The sequence below is a fragment of the Stegostoma tigrinum genome, chromosome 12, assembly GCF_030684315.1.
Source record: "Stegostoma tigrinum isolate sSteTig4 chromosome 12, sSteTig4.hap1, whole genome shotgun sequence".
NCBI classification, from domain to species: Eukaryota; Metazoa; Chordata; class Chondrichthyes; order Orectolobiformes; family Stegostomatidae; genus Stegostoma; species Stegostoma tigrinum.
Window position 1 is genome coordinate 36377285 of NC_081365.1, and position 16454 is coordinate 36393738.

Below are 16454 nucleotides of genomic sequence, written 5' to 3' on the forward strand. Positions count from 1 at the left end.
ATTTTCAGATCGGCGGCGGGATTCGGGGCACCTCCCCCACTGGTGACTTTATTGAAGAGTGGCTATGAGGGTGCAGAAGCCCTATTAGGTAGCTCTACGATTAGAGCTGGTAGAGGGGTGAGGCAAGGGGATCCGTTATCTCCGTTGCTATTTATTATGGCAATGGATGAGGTGATCGAATTAGCCGACCGCAGTATAGGTTATCAATTTGCGGGAGAAAAAGTGGATGTGGTTGCCTATGCGGATGATATGATGGTGATGGCTGAGAATGAGCAGCGTTTGCGGGAGAAACTATCCAAGCTATCGACATCTTTGGATATGGCCGGAATGATGATTAATCCGGAAAAATCGAGGACTCTCTCAATCGTTGGTTCTAAGAAGAACAAGAAGGTAGCCGTTAGAGGGATGAATATCAGGGTACAGGGCATGGAGATTCCAGCGATGGGTCCAACTGACCAGATCAAATATCTTGGAATACAGTTAAACTGGAAGGGACGAGCGCCAATACCGCATAAGAAGATCCTTAGTGATATGCTTCAGGAGGTTACTCGGGCCCTTTTGAAACCACAACAACGGGTGGAAATTGTCCGTTCTTATTTAATACCGAAGATGAAATATACCCTAACATTGGGTGAGGCCCATCGAAATACCTTGAAAGCCTTAGATCGACAGATCAGACAGTCAATCAGGACCTGGCTTCGTCTCCCGAAAGATGCCCCCATTGGATTTATACATTCTACCTTAAGAGATGGTGGGCTCAGGATTCCCTATTTTTCAGCTATAATCCCGATTGAGAAGGGGAGGCAACTGGAACGTCTCTTGGCCAAGGATATACCCTGGATCCGGGCGTTGGTGACACTGGGATCTTTCCAATCAGTATGTAGAGAAATGACTAAACCTGGTAGGGTTGGAGGAGTGGAGGTTTCTACAGTGGAAGAAGTTAAGGAAGAATGGAAGAGACGTCTGGTGTCGCACGCGGATTGTAAGATACTACAGGGCATGAGGGTAGATCAGGTGTCGCATAGATGGCTACTGAATAATGAGAGGATGTTCCCGAGACTCTTTATAAGAGCTACCCAATTGAGAACAGGGTTGCTTTCGACGAAAGTCCGAAGATCTCGAGGAGCTCGTGGTCAGGGTGACTGTAAATGTCGGGGGAACTGTGGCAGTCCGGAAACTCTCCATCATATATTGCAGAGCTGTGAGATTACACATGATGCGCGCTGTGCACGACATAATCGTGTAGTGAAACAACTAGTGCGACAGATGCGACAGTTAAAGGAGGTTGAGGTGATGGTTGAGCCGCGAATACCATTGAGAGTCTCGTTCTGCAAACCAGATATCATCATGATTGAGGGTGAGACTGCCTATATTTGTGATGTCACGGTGCCACTGGAATCACGATTGGAGGAAGCATGGAAGATGAAGATTGAGAAGTATGGTAGTGATGAAGTGGTAGCTGCAACACTCAGGTATTTGACAGCGACTGGCCACAGTATCTCGACGATAAAGCAAACTCCGGTGATAATATCATGCCGTGGTCTCATCTATGATAAAAGTGCAAATACCCTCCAGAGGTTAGGTATCTCCAGAATATCGATGGGTGACCTGATCACAATAACAATGGCGGGAAGTCTCAAATGTTATGATATGTATATGCGCGGTGCATGTGGTTGAAATGATGTTCAATAAAAGCCCCGAATCGATCTGTGCCCCTCAATTTCGCAGATAACATTAATGATGAGCTAATCGCCTGATTTCGCGTTCCTCGGCGACAATAGCACCCCGGTGCAGTTTTTAGGGATTGGATCGCGCAATTGTGCGTCCCGACCAAATATATGTTATAGCCTTTATTCCAAAAAGATTTGAGTACAGGAGTGAAAATTGCTTGTTGCAATTGTATCAGAAGTAGGTGAGAGTGCACTTGGGGTGTTGTGTACATTTTTGATTTCCTATGTACCTCATGGGAGTACAACAAATATTCACCAGACTGATTCCTGGCATGGTGGGATTGTATTATGAGGAAAAATTGAGCCTAATTCTTGATTAGTAAGGGATCAAGGATTACAGGGAGAAGGATTGAGAAACATATCAGCCATAGTCGAATGTGGAGCAGACTCAATGGGCCGAATGGCCTAATTCTGCTCCTATATCTTACAGTATTCTCTACAGACAAGAAGAATGAGATGTGATCTTATGCGACATCCAACATTCTTAAAGGGCTCAGCAGTGTAAATGCAAAAAGGTTATTTTCTCTAAAAGCAGGGGTGGTTTATAAGAAGGGAGCACTGCTTTAGGATAAAGGGACATGCCATTTAGGACTGAGATGAATCAAAACTTCTTCACTCGGAGGATCGTGGATCTTTGGATTTCTGTACCTCAGAGGGCTGTGGATGTTCAGTCACTGTGTATACTCAAGACAGAGACTGATAAATATCTAAATGTTAAAGATATCAAAGGAAATAGGGATAGTGTGTAAAAAGGCCCTGAGGTGGAAGGCCTGTCATTGGACTGGCATTTATGTGTGCTTATTGGCTGCATTTATGACAGGGGTGGGCATGTAAAATTGGTCATCCCCCCCCCCACCGTCCTGAAGCTCCCCTTGTAATGTGGGAAACCTTCAACATCATATTTTGGTCAGTTTGTTACTAAGACCAACTTAAAATCAATGATCAAAATCACAGGGAGAAATCTTCCGAGGCATTGGCAATAACATTAGAAAATCATGAGAGGCCGTTAAGGAGCTTCTTGATCCAAGAGCAAATAGTCTCATTTCCTAACAAAGTGGTGGTGAGATCAGTTTCTCAGTAGCATGTTACCATAGGCCTATTTTCATGTCCTGACGTGTATTGACATCCTCATTATTACACGATCTTACCCCATTGATATGCAGTCCCCATTCTCCCAAATGCCACACAGAAACCAGATGGTGACAATTTCCACAATGTAAGTCAGAATGGTAACATGGTGACTCCAGCTCACTACCTGCCCCTTGGGACCTTTCATTGGTCACCAGCATCTCAGGCTGTGCCCCATTGGGCAGAGACCGCTCACCCAACCTGGGCAGCAGGACCTCCAGATCCCTGTTGGCAAAGGCAGGTGCCAATCTATCCAACATGTCTGGGGAAAATAACACAAATAATTCAGGGCAGCTGCACACTGCCAGCTCTTGAATGGATGCACAGCAGGACTTTAAAGATGGCACCAGTGCTCGGAAACATGGAAGCTCCCAATACTGGTTGGTACTGCCACTTGTGAGGGAGAATAGAGTGCCATAGTCACACAGTTCATAGGTGCGGAGGTGAGTTTGCGAAGGTAGCATGACAAAAACCTGCCAGATCTCACAATGAAAAATTTAAAAACTCCATGAAGCTCACCAAAATTTATACTTAATCGATTTCTGATAAGATTCGACCCACAGATTGTGGCTTCAACAATTCCTGCAGGTGATTGTCACTTACTCCATAACAGGCTGCAGGTTTCTGAACCCTACTTACATGCCTGCACAAATGATGGAGATGCATGTTTGCAATGATTCTGTCGTAAAGCAATGTAAAGTGTGTCAGCATCCTTCCATCTACAAGAGATTATAGACACATGTGCCAGGGATTATCAAAAGACCTCACCTGCTTACCATACATATTCTTTGATTCATCAACCTCACAAAAGTCTATTAGTCTGGTTCTAAATATTTAATTTGATTCAGCAACCACCACCTGGTAGTGAGTACAAGATTTTCACTGGACTATGATTTATTCCTAACTAAAACCAGGTAGCATATTTTTAAGGTAAGAGGAGAAAGATTTAAAAGGGACCCAAGAGGCAACTTTTTCCACAGAGAGGGTGGTTTGTATGTGGAATGAACTGCTTGAGAAAGTGGTAGGTGCAGGTATAGTTACAACATTTAACAGACATTTGAACAGGTAAATGAATAGGAAAGGTTTAGAGGGACATGGGTCAAATGAAGGCAAATAAGATTGAATTGTTGTATGACTCTAAATGCTTAACTCTAAGGTTGCTCCAATAAAAGCAAAATATTGTGGATGCTAGGAATCTGAAATAAAACACTAAATACTGGGGACTCTTTACAGATCTAACAGCTCTGTTTCTACTTCTGTAGATACTAACAGTTCAAATTTCTTATGCCTCTTCTTCACAACTGAAAGGGAAATCTCTGTTTTTCATGCTGCGGACAGAGGGGGAGGAGGAGCAAGAGGAACAGATTGTATGAGTGCTTAGAGCCAAAGGCAAAGGGATTGTTAATGGAAGTGAAGGAGAGATAGAGATGTAAAAAGTGCATAAAGTAAGGTCTGAAAAGGAGTGAATAGGCCCACTCTGCTGAGAGCAAAGTTAACAAATTACAACTTAGACTCGGCTGTGTGCATGTGTATTCTACAGGAAGGAATTGGTGTGGGTTTGTTTTGGAGGATGTCAGAAAAATAGAAGATGACCAATAGAGGTGATGCTGTAACTCTGAAATTCAATATTGAGTCCTAGAGGTTGTGTGGTGCTGAAGCAGAAAATGAGTTGCTGTTTCTTTAGCTTGGTTGTGCTTTGCTGGAACATTTTGTAGCAGGCCCAGGATAGAAAGGTCCACATGGGAACTGCTCATAGTGTAGTGTCCTTTACAACTGGCAAGACCAAACACCGACAGGTGATTGCTTTGTGCAATATCTCTGCTCTTGTCTATAGGAATGACACAATTTTCCAGTTGTTTGTCAATTCAATAAATGTACTTTCATGATAACATTTCCAAAATGTTAACTCGTATTTCTCTCTCCACTGATAATGCCAGACCTTCTGAGCTTCTCCAGTGCTTTGTCTTTTTATTATCCAGAATTGCTGCCCCTTGTTCTGGATTCCACACCAGACAGAGTCATTTTTTGATACCTACCCTATCTAATCTCCTTTATGGTTTAAAACAATTCAAATAGATTACCTATTACCTTCTAAATTCAAAGGACTTTGAGTGAAGTGGTTGCATCTTCTCATAATACAATTCAATCTAGTATCATTCTGGAGAATTACTGCGATACCACTCCAAAGATAACATATGTTTTCTGAAATTTAATGGCCAAAGTTGAATGTAGTCACCGAGCTGGGACTTGACCAAGGTTCTGTACAAGTGAAGCATCACTTTCTCACTTTTGTTTTCTCAGTCATTTGAAGTAATAGCAAATGTACTTTGATTATTCTGAATTACTATATAATGAAAGGGCAGTAGATCCTCAAATCAAATTGCTCGGAATCTCAAATGTCATTCTTCAATTTCTAATTTTGAAGCAGATTAAGAAATTCAATATACTCCTTTCAGGACTTCTCTCCATTCAATGTTGTGGCCTGGCATGGAAACTACACACCTTACAAATACAACCTGCAGGACTTCATGGTCATTAATTCTGTTTCATTTGATCATGCAGTAAGTATTTTTCTTCATGTATTTTTATTGGCACATAAAACACAGGTAATATATCAATTGCTCTATAGTCTTACCAATCCCTGGTATAACTGAAACAAAACATTTCAATTTATGTTCAATTCCCCTTATAATAAAAGCTACATGCGATTAGCCTCCTTGATCACTGTAGCTACTGTAGCTGTATACCAAGCTTTTGTGACTCATAGACCAGCACACATTAATCCCACTGCACCTTGCAATTCTGCAGTTGTTTTCCATTAAATAATATACTGACTTTATATTCTTCCTGCCATGAACAATTAGACATCTTTCCACATTATAATCCATCTACCAGACTTTTGCCCACTCCCTCAATTTATCTATCAGTCTGCAATTTCTTTATGCTTTCTTCACAACGTACTTTCCTATCTATCTTGGTGTTATTGGCAAACTTAGCCGTCATGCCTTTGCTCCCCTCATCTAATTCACTGATATGAATTATAAAATGTTGAGGCCCCAGCACAGACCCCTGTTTGACCCTACAACTCTCATCCTGCCAATGAGACAAAAACCTATTTACGCATACTGTTTTCTGCCAGCCAGCCATTCTTATATTCATTCTAATATGTCATCCGTGACACAATGATCTTATTCTCCAAAAGAACCTTTGATGTGACATTTCACAGAAATCTTACAGCCTTCTGGAAATCCAAGTACAGTACATCTACAAGTTTCCCTCAATCCATAGCTCTTGTTATTCCTTCAAAGAACTCCAAAAAGTTGACTAAACATGATTTCCCTTTGTTAAAACTAGCCTAGCTTTTCCGAATTATCTTGAGTTTTTCTAACTATGATATCTTTACTGGTCAATTTTAAGACCTTCCTCATGACAGACATCAAGTTGACTGGTTGTTGGTTCCGGTTTTCTGCCTTTCTCCATTCCTGATCATTGCTACATGCTAATCCTGTGGAATCTTCCCTGGATCTAGAATTTTTATTGACAATTAACATCTATGCATCTAGTACATCATTAGGATCCTTTTTTAAGACCCAAGACCCAGACATTTGCCTGCCCAAAGCTCTTAACAGTTCGGCTAGTACAACTTCTCTCTTGATTGTAATTGCAGTAAATGCCTCTCTTCCTTCCACCTTTTTATTTCGACCATTATTGGAATTTTTTATCGTATCTTCTATGTTGAACATAGAAGTAAAATATTTAATTTCATCTACTATTATCTACTGTTAATGGCCCATTCTCACCTCTAGAGGAACAACATTCACTTCATGTACTTGTTTTTTAAATACTTGTATAAACTTTTGCCATGTATTTTTATTTTTCTATCAACCTTTCTCTCAAATTTTGAATTCTTTCTGTTGAATAATGTTTAAATCATTCTTTATATTCTGATTAAGCAGCTGACCTGCCATACATCTGTGCACTATCATGTTTTTTACTTAAGTATTAAACTTTCAGGGTCTAGGCCCAAAACGTCAGCTTTTGTGCTCCTGAGATGCTGCTTGGCCTGCTGTGTTCATCCAGCTTCACACTTTGTTAACTTAACTAATTTAGTTAACTGTGAACCATGGGCCACCCTGTTAGAATTTTTCTCTTTGACATCCCACATCTTTTTACATTTGATCCCTTGCCCCACTGTTAAGTTTAAAACCGTCGCTACATCCCTACTTACATGGTTCACAAGAACACTGGCCTCAGCACGGTTCAGGTATAGACCATCTCAAAAATACAGCCTCCACTTTCCTTAACACTAGAGCTAGTGGTCTATGAACTGGAACCTACTTCTCCCACAGCTCTTTGAGCCATGTATTTATCTCTTTAATTTTATCTAACCTGTGCAACTTGCACACAGTTTAGGTAGTGATCCAGAGACTAAAGCTTGAGGTTCTGCTTTCTAATTCAGTATCTGACTCCTCATGTTGTCTATGTAGAACTTATTTCCTCATTCTGTTTATATGATTAGTATGCACATTGACCCTAACCTCTGCATCCTTCTTGTCCCATGCAAATACCTTTTCAGTCCTGAATCCTGGCACCAAGGGGTAACAGTCTCCTGAACTCCCACTCTTTGCTGTACAGAATAGTGTCAATCTCCTCAGTATACTATCACAACGACTACAACATTCCTTGTTGCTCTTCGACCACTCAAATGGCACCCTGAACCATGGTCAGTCTATACATTCACCCCACAGATCTGATTTCATCCAAACAGACTGAGCAAACCTCAAACCTATGGAACAATCGCAGAGGTTGTCACTCCATGTCCCTCGGCAACATTACATGTCTCACTCAGTCACAACCCTCTGTTCCTGACCACTGATCAGATCAGAAGACCCTATTCTAAGTGGTGTGACTGCCACCTGATACAAAGAATCCAGATAAATGTCTCCCATCCAGATGCATCCCAGTGTCTGTAGTTCTGCCTCCAGCTCAGACTGAACCAAAGCTGCTTGAACTTCAAACACTTACTGCTGACATGTTTGCCCTGGATCGCAATGGTATCCAGGAGCTGCCACATGATCCTTGACACATTACCCAAATTGCCAATTAGTTTCAATTATTTAACAGTATTATTTACTTACTTATGTTGCCAATTTTACATTTTATTAACTTCACAATTTGTATATTACATTAAAATTTAAGAATAAAAAAGACCTTAACCACTTACTAGAAATTCACCAACAGCTAGCTCCTTTCCCTGTCGTAGGGGAAGACTATTTCCAATGTAACTGTCTCCGATTGCTACCATGGTATCCTTTTCTCACCTGCTCCTGCCTATTTCAGGGTCCTCCATTGACCTGTTCTTCGACAAAATGTGTCATTTTCATTTCATTGGTAGTTCTGTACTACCAACAACTATTTTGCTTTTGGTGTAACCAGACTGAAACCCATTTCAACTCCTTTCTTGAGAGAAGAAATCATTAGAAAAAAAGAGAATCCTCTTCAGGGGACAGGTATTTTGCTATTTTGTCTGGTCCAATTTTAAATATGTAATCTGCAAAAGAGGTATTACAGAAATATTAAAGTATTAAGGTACTAAAGATGAAGTTTAAGAATCCTGCACTCTGTTTTCTTTGAATATCCAAACTGCCCAGTTAAAATTAAAAGTTTACATATAATAGATTCCTGTGCAAGGGAAAACTACAATAGAAGAAACCAAATTTTGACACTTCTGCATGATGTTTGTGCTGTAGATCACCAATCTAATGATAGCCCTATGTGTTTTCAGGATCCTTCGATTTTCACAGTGTTAACTGCTAAATCAACTCGTCCAGGCGTGGCTATTGCAGACTTTGTCATCTTTCCACCACGCTGGGGAGTGGCTGACCACACATTCAGACCCCCATACTACCATCGTAAGATATGGAAAATCCATTATGTCTTTTTTTAACATAGTAATAGACATGTTATATTCAAGAAGGCAAATACACCGTTGCAATGAATTCTGTCTCATCTTTGGCACTGATTTGAAAAGATTTTGGACAGGTGACGTAAAACATTAGAAAATTAATCCGTATTAATCCCCAGCAGTAAGATGGGAGAGATATCGTGATTTATTGACTGTTTTTAAGTTAGACCAATTATTTATGTTCCATCTTACTTCTGTATATAGATATATAGGACACCATAAATCATTGCTTGTGCATGAATATGCAATGGTATGACCTATGATGATGTCATAGCCATTTGTAGTAATAACCTAATGCAGGGTTATAGGGAAATGGGTCTGGGTGGGACGCTTTTCGGAGGGTAAGAGTTGCCTGTTTAGAGATTCTGTGGTTCCAGCAATTTTCTGTGTGATTACAGTACGTTACCACTTGTGCGAGGGTGCTAGCTTAAAAATTTTAAGACAGATGTCACTTCACCAGAAGGGTCAATCATTCACGTGCATTTTCACATGTCTTCAACCGTTGAGTTTTGAGTTGTACCAAGAAGGCAACAATCTAGTAATGAAAAAGAGTCTTAATATTACTGAGACATTAAAGAACTGAGTGTTAATTTTAAATTCCAATATGTCTCTAGTCAATAGGTAAAATACCAAACAGAAAATGTAAAGCAGGGTCTGTAGTTTGCAAACTAAAATGTTTTCATGTTTCCTTTCTTTCATCTCAAGGCAACTGTATGAGTGAATTTATGGGGTTGATTAAAGGTCATTACGAGGCAAAAGAGGAAGGCTTTCTACCTGGTGGAGGCAGTCTGCATAGCATTATGACTCCACATGGACCAGATGCAGAATGTTTTGAGAAAGCAAGCAAGGCAGACCTCAAACCAGAACGAATAGCTGATAAAACAATGGTAAGTGAAAAAGAGACCTTAAAGACAGTGACGTGCACTTTCTATGTAAGAAGACACATTTTCTTGATCACCAACTACACACCCTGAGCAATGCCCTTACTCCTAAACACCATTTTCTATTACAATGGGAACTATTTGTTACTATTTGGCAGATGTATAAAAAAATGTTGCAGCTATAAACTACCTAATTCATATTGTTGGACATGATAAAAATATGGTCACTGCCCTTGAAAATCAGTTTGATGGCAAATAACAAGCATAAGGAAATGCTATTTTATATTTTTGAGTTAATATTTTGTTCTGCTCAATGTTTGATCTCCACAATGAAATTAATGTGTCCACTACAATTGGGTGCAATGGGAAGAGCAACCAGTAGGTGGAAGCCAGGAATGTTATCTGAAAGGACTTGAAGTATGACCTCAAGTTTATAAAGTACTTTTCACAGGAAGTTCCATAGCACGTTTTAGCCTCTGAAGTGCTTTTGTGAATTGTAGTCACTACTGTAACATAGCAAAATGAGAGCGCCAATTCCTCCATAATCAAGTTCCAAAGGTAGCATGGAGGGAATGATTTGATAAGCTGCTTTTCAGTTGTTTGGTCGAGGGATAAATGCCAGCCAAGCAGAGTTCACCTGATCTTCATCAAATTGTGGTGGGGGCATTTTTGCATTACTTGTGAAGCAGACGGCACCACTCACCCAGGAGATGTGATCTCTGATAATACAGCACTCACCCTGTAGTCCACAGAACTAGGTGTTCAAGTCTCTGAGTGAGGCTTGAACCTACAAACATCGGTCTCAGACCTGGCAGTACAACTACTAAACCGAGGGGCTGATCCATAATTACCAATATGACCAACTTTTAAAATTCAGAAAAATAATGCTTAGCCAGAAGTTATATAAGACAGACAATAAACAACATTTTCACCCTTGATAAATTTTGAAAAATAACCGATACATCTGATATCACCACATATTCTAAAGGATATGAACATCCTGTTAGTTTGTCCAATTACCTCAACAAATATTTTACATAATAAACATTTGCAGAAAAATGACAATTCACTGATGGGTGTTTGTTTACAGGGGAGACCCAAAGTGTTATGTGATGTCAATGCCAGACATTGGTTCTGGAAGATATGTAATGTCTTTGGCATAATTTTATTCCACAAAAACAGCTTATGAAATCTATTCAGTCAAGAGTATTAGAAATCAAACACTCCCAATCATAAACTTCTCAACTTACATTAACAGGGTTAAATTAAAATAAGTGAAAATAATTATTTTTCAAAATGTGATCATCAGACCTAGAGTTATCATCTAGGTATACGCAGCAACACTTCAAGTTAGTTACAGATGCATAAGCAGTTTGTATTATTGACAAGTACTTCAGCACTGCAGATCTTCGTAAAACACAATTGCTCATGGCTCATTGATAATGGGAAATGCAGATGCTGGAGAATCCAAGATAATAAAATGTGAGGCTGGATGAACACAGCAGGCCCAGCAGCATCTCAGGAGCACAAAAGCTGACGTTTCGGGCCTAGACCCTTCATCAGAGAGGGGGATGGGGAGAGGGTTCTGGAATAAATAGGGAGAGAGGGGGAGGCGGACCGAAGATGGAGAGAAAAGAAGATAGGTGGAGAGGAGAGTCTAGGTGGGGAGGTAGGGAGGGGATAGGTCAGTCCAGGGAAGATGGACAGATCAAGGAGGTGGGATGAGGTTAGTAGGTAGGAGATGGAGGTGCGGCTTGGGGTGGGAGGAAGGGATGGGTGAGAGGAAGAACAGGTTAGGGAGGCAGAGACAGGCTGGACTGGTTTTGGAATGCAGTGGGTGGAGAGGAAGAGCTGGGCTGGTTGTGTGGTGCAGTGGGGGAAGGAGAGATTTTAAAGCTGGTGAAGTCCACAATGATACCATTGGGCTGCAGGGTTCCCAAGCGGAATATGAGTTGCTGTTCCTGCAACCTTCGGGTGGCATCAATGTGGCACTGCAGGAGGCCCATGATGGACATGTCATCTAAAGAATGGGAGGGGGAGTGGAAATGGTTTGCGACTGGGAGGTGCAGTTGTTTATTGCGAACCCAGCGGAGGTGTTCTGCAAAGCGGTCTCCAAGCCTCCACTTGGTTTCCCCAGTGTAGAGGAAGCCACGCCGGGTACAATGGATACAGTATACCACATTGGCAGATGAGCAGGTGAACCTCTGCTTAATATGGAAAGTCATCTTGGGGCCTAGGATAGGGGTGAGGGAGGAGGTGTGGGGGCAAGTGTAGCATTTCCTGCGGTTGCAGGGGAAGGTGCCGGGTGTGGTGGGGTTGGAGGGCAGTGTGGAGCGAACAAGGGAGTCACGGAGAGAGTGGTCTCTCCAGAAAGCAGACAAGGGTGGGGATGGAAAAATGTCTTGGGTGGTGGGGTCGGATTGTAGATGGCGTAAATGTCAGAGGATGATGCGTTGTATCCGGAGGATGGTGGGGTGGTGTGTGAGAACGAGGGGGATCCTCTTTGGGCGGTTGTGGCGGGGGCAGGGTGTGAGGGATGTGTTGCGGGAAATGCAGGAGACGCAGTCAAGAGTGTTCTCGACCACTGGAGGTGGGGGGGTGGGGGGGGGGGGTGGAAGTTGCGGTCCTTGAACAACTTGGACATCTGGGATGTGCGGGAGTGGAATGCCTCATCGTGGGAGCAGATGCGACTGAGGCGGAGGAATTGGGAATAGGGGATGGAATTTTTGCAGGAGGGTGGGTGGGAGGAGGTGTATTCTAGGTAGCTGTGAGAAAACCACACATCAATGAATACCAGTCACGGTTGGACATAGGGCAGTTTTCCACTGCCTTCGCCTCCACGCTTACTTCTTCAACCGGGAACCTAACCGTCCCTCCACTGACCCATTTGCCCGCTTCCAACACAAGTCCTCCTCCTGGACACCACCCGCAGGCCTCCTACCCTCCCTCGACCTCTTCATCTCCAACTGCCGTCGAGACATTAACAGCCTCAACCTCTCCACCCCTCTCATTTGCTACACTTGCCCCCACACCACCTCACTGACCCCTATCCCAGGCCCCAAGATGACTTTCCATATTAAGCAGAGGTTCACCTGCACATCTGCCAATGTGGTATACTGTATCCATTGTACCCGGTGTGGCTTCCTCTACATTGGGGAAACCAAGCGGAGGCTTGGGGACCGTTTTGCAGAACACCTCCGCTCGGTTCGCAATAAACAACTGCACCTCCCAGTCGCAAACCATTTCCACTCCCCCTCCCATTCTTTAGATGACATGTCCATCATGGGCCTCCTGCAGTGCCACAATGATGCCACCCGGAGGTTGCAGGAACAGCAACTCATATTCCGCCCGGGAACCCTGCAGCCCAATGGTATCAATGTGGACTTCACCAGCTTCAAAATCTCCCCTTCCCCCACCGCATCCCAAAACCAGCCCAGTTTGTCCCCTCCCCCTACTGCACCACACAACCAGCCCAACTCTTCCTCTCCATCCACTGCATCCCAAAACCAGTCCAGCCTGTCTCTGCCTCCCTAACCTGTTCTTCCTCTCACCCATCCCTTCCTCCCACCCCAAGCCGCACCTCCATCTCCTACCTACTAACCTCATCCCACCTTCTTGACCTGTCCGTCTTCCCTGGACTGACCTATCCCCTCCCTACCTCCCCACCTAGACTCTCCTCTCCACCTATCTTCTTTTCTCTCCATCTTCGGTCCGCCTCCCCCTCTCTCCCTATTTATTCCAGAACCCTCTCCCCATCCCCCTCTCTGATGAAGGGTCTAGGCCCGAAACGTCAGCTTTTGTGCTCCTGAGATGCTGCTGGGCCTGCTGTGTTCATCCAGCCTCACATTTTATTATGCTCATGGCTCATTGCTGGACAACGTGCATCATCCAACTGAATATCACTGCCAAGTTTGTACAGACTAAGAAATGTGCTGTTCTTGGAACATACTCATGTTGTGTTACCCGTTGGATTCAGTGTTCATTTGTTTCTGTTCAAAACTGCATAATACCCCATTCATTGTTAAGCTAATCGACTTACTAGTTCATTTTCTATTTCATTTGACAGGCATTTATGTTTGAGTCCTCGTTTAACATGATTGTCACCAAATGGGGCCTGCAGACCTGCAATTGCCTAGACAAAAGCTACTCAAAGTGTTGGCAGCCACTGAAAAATAATTTCAATCCAAACTGGAAGCCAAATGCCAAGTGAACATGGAATCCAGGATTCCTCTAACATGGTGAGATAGTCCAGGAAACCCAATCAATTGAGATGTTAAAAGGGGGGAAATAATACCTGGCAAGTCAGAGTATTAGGAAGATATAGATGATGCAGGAAATTGGGGTTAAATGCACAAGAGTCGCTAATAAAACAAAGTTCCCTTGATTGGCCTTCATATATACACACACACACACACACACACACACACACACACACACACACACACACATTTATATACAATTAGAAGCTTTACCTGGCAATTGTTGTTACACCTGCAAACATATAAATAAACCTCTTTCCATAATTTCTTTCCATAAAGGCAGATCCCTAGAGTCAGCTGAAATATTGCATTAAGGTTTTTAAATTGTTTCTGTAAGTAGAAAGCATGCTCATGGAGAAACATGTTAGGAAGACGTCTATGAAATAATATGAAATTTCAAAAGATTATGAATTGATAGTTCTTTACAACTGTGAGATGGATCACCACTTAGAATCTGAGTACCAATACAATGGAATGTTAAAAGATAACATGACACAATAAGTACAGGTGACAAGATATATTGTTTCTACTCTCAGTGTACTGCATACATAAGAAAGCTAAGAATATAAGAAACGTTCACATTGGATATCCATACCTGACAACATTCTCTCCAAAGTGTAACCATCAGACATTGGAATTCCCAGCTGTCACAATTTGGTGAGTGCCAAGACACACTTGAGTGGTGAATGTGCCTTTCTGAACACAGAAGTGGTGATCTATCTCACGTCCTGTGACTTTGGCATGGATACTGGCAGAGCTCCCAGGCAGAAGCAATCCGGGCCCTCTTTCCAGCATTATAGATTTTCAGGGCAATGATTCAAAACCAATCTTAAAAGCTTTGACACATGGCACCTTTCGAGACCAGCAATTTTCAGGATATTTGAATGGCTTATTGATTCTGAATTAGAGACAGTTTAATTTTAGTTTAGTTCGTGGTAAATTGTTTGTACCTGATTTTGTAAGACCAATCAGCAGGTGCAATTCAAAGAATCAAATTATGAAAGGTTGTTCCTATCACGTTAGGTGCACTATGACATTTTTTTAAAGTACTTGCTCCAGGGTAATGTTTAGATTTCTATTTCCAATTGATGCTACCTAATGATTTAATTCATTACTTTTGTATTGTAATTTCAGATCAAACTTTTGAGCACTGGGAGGAAATCATAATATTTCCATATACACCAAATGGGCTGATTGTTAGGTCTCAACAGAAATGCGATGTTAATTTCTACTGAAGTAAGATTGATGGCAGTAATTAAAAAAAGTGTAATTTGAATTATCTAAATGACTGCATTTAACTATGAGTTTAATCAAGTAAAAAAATTAAATGTCAGCTGTTAAGACTTATTGACCTGTTTTTCTGAAAACAATAAAAAATTCAAAGCTTCACAACATGGTCATCAAAACTATGTTTATACCAACTTGCTAAACCCTTGAGCATTCCACCTGTTACAGAAAGCTGAAACTAAATTTCTGTGATAGTAGGAACTGCAGACGCTGGAGAGTCTGAGATAACAACAAGGTGTGAAGCTGGATGAACACAGCAGTAGGAGCAGGAAAGAAGACGTTTCGGGCCTAGACCCTTCTTCAGAAATTTCTGCAACTGATTTAATACTATAATTCTTTGTAGAATGATTTATGCTCAGTTATTCATCACACAGCAAAACTAGGCATTTTGCATTACTGAACACCATTTTATCAGTTCAGGGAAGTAAACATTATGAAGGCAATGTAGCTATGACAGCTTCAACTTTTCACAGTTCTGAAGATCACAGAATTGGTATGTCCAATGTTTCCCTTCACAGCCATCTCTGCTGAATATTTTCACAATTTTCTGCTTTTGTTCCATCTTTCTTGTCTTTATTCTCACAAATTATTGATTATCTACAAACTCCTTCCTTGGCTCTCACATTAGTTGATTTTACAAACATACGAATAAGCCTGCTCTATTGAGCCTGCTCTATTTTTCAAGCAGATCATGGCTGATCTATTCATATTTCAAATATCACATTCCTATCAAACCCTGCTCCCGCATCCAGGTAACACTCGATTCCCTCGCTTAACAAGAAACAACCCAGCTTTGCTTTAAAAGTATTCAATGACTTTCACAAGCAGGGTTTCAAAGTTTCACAATCCTCAAAGAAAAATTCTCATCTGTCCTAAAAGGACAACCTTCAATTTTAAAATAATGAACAGTTCTCACTTGTCTGTTACTAACCCATACTCCTTCAAATTTAGTGTTTGTGCCTCTAATCACAACACAAATCTCTATTCCCCGAGATAGATTATTGACTAACGGGGGGGTCAAAGCATATTGAGGTAGACAGGAAGGTGGGGTTCACACCGCAATCAAGTCAGCCATGATTTTATCAAATGACAGGGCAAGCTTGAGGGGCCTACTCCCAATTTGTTTGGTCTTATGTATGTTTGTTCAACCCACGGGTCCATCTTCTTCCTTCCCTTCCTTTTATAAGTCCTTAATGTGTTGACA

General features: G+C 41.8%; 1 protein-coding gene across 2 annotated transcripts in view; it reads left to right on the forward strand.

Moving 5' to 3' along the window:
- The window catches only part of hgd (homogentisate 1,2-dioxygenase), a 43211-nt gene extending 27856 nt beyond the window's left edge, over nt 1-15355 (forward strand). For both annotated transcript variants that reach the window (XM_048540858.2, XM_048540859.2), the window contains 5 exons: nt 5315-5419; nt 8644-8770; nt 9529-9710; nt 13771-13942; nt 15098-15355. In XM_048540858.2, the coding sequence (XP_048396815.1) occupies nt 5315-5419; nt 8644-8770; nt 9529-9710; nt 13771-13914 (558 nt within the window). In that variant the 3' untranslated portion in view covers nt 13915-13942; nt 15098-15355. The remainder of the gene's footprint in view (nt 1-5314; nt 5420-8643; nt 8771-9528; nt 9711-13770; nt 13943-15097) is intronic.
- The last annotated feature ends 1099 nt before the right edge of the window (nt 15356-16454 follow it).